The 10686-nt window shown below is 47.0% G+C and overlaps 1 protein-coding gene across 3 annotated transcripts in view; it reads left to right on the plus strand.

Moving 5' to 3' along the window:
* The first annotated feature begins 1844 nt into the window (after window positions 1–1844).
* Window positions 1845–10686, plus strand: part of usf1 (upstream transcription factor 1) — a 15597-nt gene continuing 6755 nt past the window's right edge. The window contains exons 1-5 of one of the 3 annotated variants that reach the window (XM_012916220.3): window positions 1845–2037; window positions 2706–2767; window positions 2878–2927; window positions 3739–3851; window positions 4068–4181. In XM_012916220.3, coding sequence (XP_012771674.1) covers window positions 2760–2767; window positions 2878–2927; window positions 3739–3851; window positions 4068–4181 — 285 coding nt within the window. In that variant the 5' untranslated portion in view covers window positions 1845–2037; window positions 2706–2759. Of the gene's footprint in view, window positions 2038–2068; window positions 2768–2877; window positions 2928–3738; window positions 3852–4067; window positions 4182–10686 lie in introns of those variants that run through there. The other 2 variants (XM_004537922.6, XM_004537921.6) reach the window with 2 other exon arrangements.

Raw genomic sequence — 10686 nt, forward strand, 5'->3', positions numbered from 1 at the left:
TGTTTGTCTGTGTTCGAGCAGGAGATAAGACGCTACCCAAGGTCAGTGCTCATACTTATCTGAAACCTGTGAGGAGCAGCACGGCTTGTGCTTTGATTTTAGCATAAATGCACATTTTATATCGTGAGCCAAACAGGAACCACAAAAAAAAGGGCCTTGTTTCATCTGCAGTGACCTAAGATGACTGCCATGAGTAGATTTATTACATATCAAATAAATCTGTGGAAAATTGAACAGATGTCTTTAAAAAAAAAGAAAAAGAAAAAGGTCATGTTGTAATATCATAATTTGACCACTAGGTGATGACAATAACCACGTGAAGTATCAAGGTCTATGAGACGTGGACGTTACGTTTTTTTAATATTATTATTATTTGAAGCCAACGGGAGAAAACGTTTTTATTTGTGTAGGTTTTTTTCATCAAAAGAGCAAGTATCCTGTTTACTACCCGCTCCATCTACAAAAAGGCTTTTGGAGGGTTAGGGATGTAACAGTGACGTGTCCGGTGCTTCTTTCCTTTTCTTTATTTCTTTCGCCAGTCCTCGAGACCTACTGACCTGCAGCGTTTAGATGCATCCTTGTTCCAACACACCTGAATCAAATGAATAGCCGGTTACGAGGCCTTTGATGGCATGCTGAAGATGTGATTCAGCTGTGTGGGAGTAGGGATGCGTCTGAAAGCTGCAGGGCAGTAGCTGGCGATCCCTTCTTTAATGGAGTGGAGTGCTGAGAACAGCTTCTTCTGTTCCAAAAGGCGCTTTTTCGAATCTCTGGGGTTTTGTTGGGATTTCTTTTCTGTTCGTTGTTCCTCCACGCCGACATTAAACACCACAACTTTCACTGAAAGCAGTGTGGCGCTGTAAGCTGGCGACTTCGCCACGGAGGCAGAAGCCTTTAGAAGGCACTTTACCTGCAGGCACACCCGCGCTGGTTTAGCTCAGTGGTTACTTCTCAGCACCTTTGAACCGCTTTACTCTCGTCAGAGGGATCGAACCACGGGCGCTGTCCAGTGTTTTACATCTATTTTTCTTCCACTCACAGTGGAGGAGGAAGTGATTCCTTAAGCTTGACTAGTGTTCCCGGTCACAATTGACCGGTCTGTTTTAGCAGCTCTTAAGTTAGCATAACAAACATTTTTCACCGGGAACACCACAGATTGATTGAACACAAGGTTGATTAAAACACTCAATAAAAGAGGTGATCATCGCCTTTTCAAGTGCATAGTGTGGAAGATGTCATAAGGCCTTCAGGCAATCGGATATTTATGAGTGTTTTAAGTTGTAAGTCGGTCAGATATGACACGACAGGACAGACGGCTTTAAAGGGCTCTTTCCCCGCTGCTGCCTCCGCGTTAGTTTAGCTCAGTGGTTACTTCTCAGCATCAGAAAGCTCTTCCAGCCTTCGTCAGAGGGTTCGAACCACGGGCGCTGTCTAGCGCTTTTACCTCGCCTGGCCCGAGCACTCATATTTTTTTTCGTTTGAACACGTTCATAATGCATCACGCTTAGTATTACATCGAGTAATAACTACAAGAATAATAATAATAATAATGCATTTTTATTGCAACTAAAACGGCATTTCCGCCAGAATACTGGAGACCCATGTTGATTTCTGTCATTGTTTATTTTGAATGTTGACCCTCTGCGGATGTAGTGAAGTCATTGAAAGATAAAGGCAACACTGAAGTGACCGAGGGACACCCCACAGACGCCTCCACACGCTCTGGACATCCGAGCTGAACAGTGAACCCTCCTGGCCGCAGAGCACACACTTTCAGGTTACCTGTGTCAAGCTGGTACGCGTTAGGGCTTCCGTGAGGTCCTCTTTCGTGAATGCAGTCAAATGTACCAATTTACTCTGAATAGTGACGCAAGTATATATTTGGAAGTTGTGTAACATAGACTCATTTTTAACGGAAGTGTAGTTATTTGTATATTGTTGCTGTTACTGATCTGGAAGCAGCCGACTTGATCTCCTGTGGCGCATGCGTAAAGCTGAAACAGCTCTGTTGACAAATATCGGAGGAGGGACCACTGTGTAAGTAGATCTTTGTTCAGTCTGGAATATCTTGGCCATCATTTAGAACTAAGCGCATAATTTGGACATTAGAATGTTTTTTATAAAAACGTCGTCTTTATTAGCGAGGGCAGACACTGTTTTCACCGAGGCAGCAGGAAGAGGAGTGCTTTGTTAAACATCTGCAAAAACCGCTGGGGCCGTACGGTAATGTAACAGAAAAGACAGGATCCTCGTCGAGTCGCAACGAGACATTAGATTTCCGCCAGAACTGTCAAATTAAAAGCGCTGATTTGGCGCACACGTCGAAACTTCGCTCAGTCATAGCAGTAAAATACAAATATAAGCTAGATATAACGTGCTATAGTGTTAAAGGTAACACTGACTACAACAGACACCGACGTTGAACACTTCAGTGACTTGCCTTGTTTGCTGCCACCAGTGTTGATGCTTTAACTTTGAAGGCGACATCTGCTCGTTTCCTGCGCACAGACCGTGACGTTCGCACGGTTTCTGCTCCTTCGGCATTAACTGCTAGCTACCGCCAACGTTTTTCTAATGTCGTTTTAGCTGCAATCTCCCGCTTTAAGCGTGTGTTCGCTCAAACGACACCATATCGACACACGATATTTTATAGTCGTGAGCAAAGTTTGTCCCACGTCTTTGTCAAACTCATGAACTTGTTTCAGTCTGGCTGTGGGAGCGAGTGAAGGCGGTCTCCTCGTCCAAGAGCTTCCCGAGCAATGAAGAGGTGAGTGGGGCGTTTAAATGCGCCATTGTTGCAGTTACGACAAAGTCAAGGACTTGTATTTAACAGGGGAATGAGCTAATTTATGTATCCTCTGTTTCCAACGTGCGAAGTCAGCAGAAAAGCCCTGAACAAGACGGCACTGTTACCGTCAACGAGGAAGGTAAAGAAAAAAAGCTGTGTGTGTGTGTGTGTGTGTCACTGCCTTTAAAGTTTCCTATTAACACTGTACTAACGGACTGCCGTGGTACTTCTATGTACTTTAAACAGTCCGATGCAGACTCGGCCGGTTCTGCCTGAGAGTACAGTTGAGTTGATGGGACTTGGAGTCTCCTTTGTCTTGCTGCTGACAAAGATACAGTCAGTATCTCCCAACTGAAAGCAGACCGAGCTTTCATTTTGACAGTTATGATGAGTTACACAGCTATGTGGCCAGCTGGCTAGATATCTCGTCCTCACCAGCAGTTATTAAGTGAAACTGCTTCATTATTCATTAAGAGCCGATCAAACAGGCAGGCACATACGTATTTTCACTGCTGGCACATGGCTATGGATACAAGGAGCTTTTAGGTTGGAGGAGGTGAAGGAATTGAGTTTCCTTTTTTACACACAGATTTGTGGAGAAGCTTAATATTTAGCTAGCTGGTTAACCTGAATTCCATGTGATTGTAGCTGTGTAGTTTATCTTAAATAAGGGTGATTCCAGGATACACTGAAAGACAAAGAGGGATGACATTAATAATGGATTAATAAAGGAGTGACTTCAGCTGACCTGGAGCGACATGATTGTGTTGTTGCTATAACATTTCCTTTAAGTCTTTGCAGTTTTGTAATCTTCCAGAGCATATCTGGTTGTGTGGGACAGCCAAATCATAAGTAACACAGTTTCAGTCTTTTTAAACTGCTGCTGTGTCCTCAGACTTATTTCTGATGGTTCTAGGGCTGTCTTACATTTTATACGTTTGCTTCTTCAGGGTCCGTAGCTACCGCTGAGGATCCAGCAGCTATTGCTACTATTCAGTCTGCTGCCACCTTTACTGACCAACCCATCAAATATCTGTTCAAGACAGAAGGAGCGGGTGGACAGGTAGGACAGAGTGCTGAGAAGAAGGACTTTCTTTCATTCTGTCACTGTTTGCCTGTTTGTTTTCTGACACTTCTAATTTGAATGTAGTTCACCTAAGCACAAATGCACAGGTTCCAGCTTAGAAGTTCAGGTAGATTGGAGTGTTCTCCTGAGGTTTACCTGTCATCTCAGAGGTAATGAGACATCAAGCACTCAGTGTAATGTGTTGTGTTGCAGGTGACCTACAGAGTGATCCAGGTGGCAGATGGCCAGTTGGAGGGTCAGACAGACGGAGCTGCAGCGGTCAGCCTGGTCGCCGGTTTCCCCGCGACCACTCAGACTGTCACACAGGTGCCAACAATAACTGACAGCTAACTGTAATCTTAGGAGGTTGGAAGAAAAAGGTGTCGTAAACCATTGCCTCTGTTCAAGGATGGTCCTTCACACTGCACATGGATGGCTTCTTACAGTTCTCTTTCAAACCATCTGTCTTCTCTGTCCAAAATGTGAACGCTGGCATCCTCAACAGAGTGACCTTTGACCTTTAGATGCAGATGTACTGCTGAGTCTCGTCCGGTCGAGGTGGCTCTTCTGTGTTGTGCCATGTGTTTTTGGAGTGGGTGTTTATGATGAGTTACACAGCCATGTGGCCAGCTGGCTCGATATCTAGCCAGTGTAGAGTATTGAGCATTAGAGCAGGGCGATATGACCAAAAATATTTATCACGATATACATTTGAAAATTTGCGATAACGATATAATTGACACTAGACAAAATACTTTACAACTCCTCAACTTTATTAGTGCAAAAAAAAATCAATGTATTTTCACTTAAACAAGCAGCTGTTTTTTATGTGCATTAAAGTTATATAAAAATGTAACAGTGCAAATTCCTCGCTGACAGTTTAACCAAAAGGCATTTCAGTGGAAACTGGCCGACATATCCTCAGCATAACCATGTATAATATGCACAAAACTTAAAAAGAGGTTAAACACACACAGTACGGTAACATTATGTTGAAGCACAGTACGTATCACTCCGCGAGGCTCCGCCTACGATAGCCGCAATGCTCCGACAATCTATCAAGCGGTGCGGCTTCGTAGCTTAGCAAAGTCGTACTGAAACATTTGACAGATTTTCGAGCGCAACCAGAGGTCATACATAAGGCACACGGGATTATAAGGGGCTCTGTCGACTTTCAGAGAAATCAAAGGATTGATTTTAAGTGCGCCGTATTTTCCAAAAAAAACACGGTAATAACGACGGCCCGCTAGCATGCTCCACCAAAAATAGTGCTTTGTTGTGTATCTGACGGACGAAGCTAAACACCTCACCCCTGGCGTCGTTGCCCACCTCTCAAGGTTAAATACACGTAGACATTGAGGGCTAGCAGGAGGGACTATGCGCTTACCTGCTGCTCTCTGGCAGGTAGCTCCATGCCCTCCTGGGTTTTAAATGCACCTTAGAACACACATGCATCAACACTACAATGAGCGGGTGGAGGGAGGTTTGGAGTCTTCTCCCACCCCCATTCTCTGCGACCTGCTGGAGCGGGGGGGCCAGGAGGAGGAGTTGGCCCTCCGACTGGGGTCTGGAATGTGGGGTCTCCCTGCTGCTGCGGAGTTGGGGCGGTCTGCTTCTCTCCACCCCAGGGAAAAGGGTCACACCACCTGGGTCTGGGTGCAGTTCCCCCCTCCAGGGGCAAGGGTACCTAGACCCGGTTCGTAGAGTACGCTTGGGGAGTGTGATCGTGTGTACAGCGTCTCTTTATGTCTGTCTCCACGTTGGTTGAGTGTGGAGTAAGTGTATATGAGAGCATGAGGGAGGGATGGATGTTTGTATCTGTGTGTGCCTGTATGTCTGTGTCTATATGTCAGGTTGGGTATCATACGTCACCTCTCTGGGGACATCTCAGGCCCTCCAAGGTTTGGAGGCCTATCTCCCCCTACCACCACTTCCCCTGCCGGTGGCGGACTCCCTCAGACATCGGTGCGTTGGTGGTTCTTTGTGTCCGGGGATGGGCGTCCAGGTACCCACCGGCTCACTCCTTGGTGGCCGCTTATCGGGGCCTGGAGCCTGGGGCTCGCTCGGGCCACTTCGGAAGTGGGGTGCCCCCGGCCTCTCGGCCTGGGGCTCGGTCACTCAGGCACGGCTGGCTGCCGGCGGAGCTCACGGGCGCGTCACTGCAACTCCCCCTGGCTTCTGCTCCGTGGCTGCTGAGTGAGCCCTCATCTGGGACTCTCCTCAGCTCTTTCTGGGACAGTGGCGCGGCTGCCCCTCTGTTGGTCTTCCTTGGTCTCTTGTGTTCTGGGGGCCTCTGGATGTCTGGAGTTTTGATCTCCTCCATACCTGCTTCATGCCCTGGAGGACGGGGCTGTGGCCCCCCCACACCCTCTAGCAGATTATTACATGAAGGAACCTTTTAAAAACAAGCGCGTCCATGCTCACAGGTGTACACACGGGTGATCACACCCACAAACTACACCCTTTTTGGCTCCTACCTCAAAGCACACTGTGCGCTGTCGATCTTACGTGCTGCACAATAATGTTCAATTTTTAGTATTTACTGTCATATTCCCATAGATCATCGTGATGTTGTTCATTGTATTGCTCTCGTTTTCTTCTGCTTGTTTTCTTTTTTCTTTCTTAACAGGTGATCCAGGTGATTGATAGATGGATTTTTTTTTTTGTGCCTCTTCCCCGCTGTTTTTCTTTCCCTCTTCCTTTCTCCCTTTTCTTTTCCTCATTCAAGTCTGTCCCATATCTAGCAAGTGAAAATAAAAAATTTATAAAATAAACAATAAAAGGTGAATCAAATAGACCATTACGGCAAGGCTGGGATGGTCAATTTGGTAAAGTAAATCCGTTGGGCATCTTTCTTTGCCTTTAGACAACAATTCTGATGGCAAAAGAGCCAAACGGGACAGGCAAAAAACAAAACAAAACACACTGACAGCCAACTGAATAAGAATACCGTTCTAGTAGAGCTGGGCGATATAAGATTTCTTCATGTCACGATATGTTTTTTTCATTTCAGGTGATAACGATATCTATCACGATATCAGCCAAATAACTATATTTGTAAGATTTAAATGTGCCGTTGCTCACAAGTAAAATGTGAAATAATCAGCAGCTTGTTTTTATTTAAATATTTATTTCCCATAATAAGTTCAACAGGGTAGATGTACTTAAGGAACATGAGACTTTTTCAGATAAATAAAGGCAAATATTGCAAACTACACAAAAGGCAGCCGCTAAAGCGTTTAAGACTAAATTGTCAATTCCACTTAGAAACAAAATATTAATTCTAAACATAAATATTAGTTTGTTTTACAGAAGAACAGACAAAACTGACTAACTTTTGTCAATATCAAATAAACTGAGAACTAAAAGGAAATTCTCAATCTCTCCTTGTTGTATAGCTGAGCTTTTCAAACAGTTTTAACAGTTACTTTAGTCTGACAAAAGCCGAATGACGAATCAGCGCTTCCAGTCAGAGACTGAGCTGCACCGCTTTATTGTATTTCCAGACTTGCTTTCGGCACAATTACAGTGCAGCTACTCTGTTTTTTGTCAGACTTGAAATAGCAGAAATACCTTCACACTACAGAACTTCTATGGCTCTTCCATTCGACAATCTCTCCGGCGTTGGAACCATCATCTGTTTTCTCTTCGGTAACCTTCGGTCACGCTCTCGGTTGATGTTTCTCTAGTCGACGCACTCATTTCTTCCATTACCCGGGCGGCACGGCGGCTGGCTGCTTCCCAAACAAAGACACATGTGCGGCTTGGCACGTGTGCTGTACGTAACAAGTCACGTTACGTGACGTGCCGCTGCGGCTGTGATTGGTTCGGCTCTCATCCATCCATCCATCCATCCATCCATCTTCATCCGCTTTGTCCGGGGCCGGGTCGCGGGGGCAGCAGCCTAAGCAAAGAGGCCCAGACCTCCATCTCCCCAGCCACCTCCTCCAGCTTATCCGGGGGAATACCAAGGCGTTCCCAGGCCAGCCGAGAGATATAATCTCTCCAGCGTGTCCTGGGTCTGCCCCGGGGCCTCCTCCCGGTGGGACATGCCCAGAACACCTCACCCAGGAGGCGCCCAGGGGGCATCCTTGTCAGATGCCCGAACCACCTCAGCTGGCTCCTTTCGATGTGGAGCAGCAGCGGCTCTACTCTGAGCCCTTCCCGGATGGCCGAACTTCTCACCCTATCTCTAAGGGAGAGGCCAGCCACCCTTCGGAGGAAGCTCATTTCTGCCGCTTGTATCCGCGATCTCGTTCTTTCGGTCACTACCCACAGCTCGTGGCCATAGGTGAGGGTAGGGACGTAGATCGACCGGTAAATTGAGAGCTTCGCTTTTACACTCAGCTCCCTCTTCACCACGACGGACCGGTGCAGCGTCCGCATTACTGCAGCTGCAGCCCCAATCCGTCTGTCGATCTCCGGCTCCCTTCTCCCATCACTCGCAAACAAGACCCCGAGATACTTGAACTCCTCCACTTGGGGCAGGAACTCATCCCCGACCCGGAGTGGGCACTCCACCCTTTTCCGGCTGAGAACCATGGCCTCAGATTTGGAGGTGCTGATCCTCATTCCCGCTGCTTCACACTCGGCTGCGAACCGCTCCAGTGCGAGCTGGAGGCCCTCACCCGATGAAGCCAACAGAACCACATCATCTGCAAAAATCAGAGATGAGATTCTGAGGCCACCAAAGCGAAAGCCCTCCGCCACTTGGCTGCGCCTAGAAATCCTGTCCATAAAAATTATGAACAGAACCGGAGACAAAGGACAGCCCTGGCGGAGCCCATCACCCACCGGGAACGAGTCCGACTTATTGCCGGCAATGCGAACCAAGCTCTTGCAACGGTTGTATAGGGATCGAATGGCCCGTAGCAATGGGCCAGACACCCCATACTCCCGCAACACCTCCCACAGGACACCTTGAGGGACACGGTCGAATGCCTTCTCCAAGTCCACAAAACACATGTAGACTGGTTGGGCAAACTCCCATGCACCCTCAAGTATCCTGGAGAGGATAAAGAGCTGGTCCAGTGTTCCGCGACCAGGACGAAAACCGCATTGTTCCTCCTGTATCCGAGGTTCGACTAGCGGACGAACTCTCCTTTCCAGCACCCTGGCATAGACTTTCCCAGGGAGGCTGAGGAGTGTGATCCCCCTGTAGTTGGAACAGGCTCTGCGCTACTTAATTTGGATTGGCTGTTCTTTTTTTTTTCTTTTTAAGAGGACGAGCGGTGAGGTCTATCGCAATAGTTTAATTTTTCTATCGAGAAAAAGTTATTTCGCAATACATGTTGTTATCGTTCTATCGCCCAGCTCTACGTTCTAGTATTTCCAAAGGTGGTTAAACATGCAAACACATTCTGCATGTTAAAATATAAATCTCTAAACTCCCTTCATACACTTTTACATTTAGTTTAAAAAAAAAAAAAAACAAGTTGCCTCCCAGAACATTTCTGACTTATTTAAACATTTTTCCAAAAAGGTATTTAGTTTTCATCTCCCTGTCTTAAGTCAGAAAACATTAACTTGCTCTGCTCCAGAGGCAGACAGGGGAGAACTGAAGCATTTGCAGCACTCGGTCACTTTATGGCTGCAGGCTTTAATAATAATAATGGATTGCATTTATCCCCAGCGCCATCCGCCCCTCTGGCCAACACCAGTAGGTGAAGTGTCTTGCCCAAGGACACAACAACCAAGACAGACAGAGCTGGGGATCGAACCGGCAACTTTCTGGTTACCTCAATACTTGAAATGTGCAATTCACTTGTATTTTTATTTTTATTCCTATTTATTCTATTTATCCCCTTCATATAATTTATTTATTATTGTCTCTGTATTTATAGCTGTGTGTATGTATGTATATATATATATATATATATATATATATAAAACACCCAGCACGCCCCTGCGGGCGGTTTATCCTTCAAGCTCGGGTCCTCTACCAGAGGCCTGGGAGCTTGAGGGTCCTGCGCAGTATCTTAGCTGTTCCCAGGACTGTGCTCTTCTGGACAGAGATCTCCGATGTTGTTCCCGGGATCTGCTGGAGCCACTCGCCTAGCTTGGGAGTCACCGCACCTAGTGCTCCGATTACCACGGGGACCACCGTTACCTTCACCCTCCACATCCTCTCGAGCTCTTCTCTGAGCCCTTGGTATTTCTCCAGCTTCTCGTGTTCCTTCTTCCTGATATTGCTGTCATTCGGAACCGCTACATCGATCACTACGGCCGTCTTCTTCTGTTTGTCTACCACCACTATGTCCGGTTGGTTAGCCACCACCATTTTGTCCGTCTGTATCTGGAAGTCCCACAGGATCTTAGCTCGGTCATTCTCCACCACCCTTGGGGGCATCTCCCATTTTGACCTCGGGACTTCCAGGTTATACTCGGCACAGATGTTCCTGTACACTATGCCCGCCACTTGGTTATGGCGTTCCATGTATGCCTTGCCTGCTAGCATCTTGCACCCTGCTGTTATGTGCTGGATTGTCTCTGGGGCATCTTTACACAGCCTGCACCTGGGGTCTTGCCTGGTGTGATAGACCCCAGCCTCTATGGATCTTGTACTCAGAGCTTGTTCTTGTGCTGCCATGATTAGTGCCTCTGTGCTGTCTTTCAGTCCAGCTTTGTCCAGCCACTGGTAGGATTTCTGGATATCAGCCACCTCCTCTATCTGCCGGTGGTACATACCGTGCAGGGGCCTGTCCTTCCATGATGGTTCCTCGTTTCCCTCCTCTTTCTTGGGTTTCTGCTGCCTGAGGTATTCACTGAGCACTCGGTCAGTTGGGGCCATCTTCCCAATGTATTCTTGGATGTTCCTTGTCTCATCCTGGAC

The sequence above is a fragment of the Maylandia zebra genome, linkage group LG14 (genome assembly GCF_041146795.1).
Source record: "Maylandia zebra isolate NMK-2024a linkage group LG14, Mzebra_GT3a, whole genome shotgun sequence".
NCBI classification, from domain to species: Eukaryota; Metazoa; Chordata; class Actinopteri; order Cichliformes; family Cichlidae; genus Maylandia; species Maylandia zebra.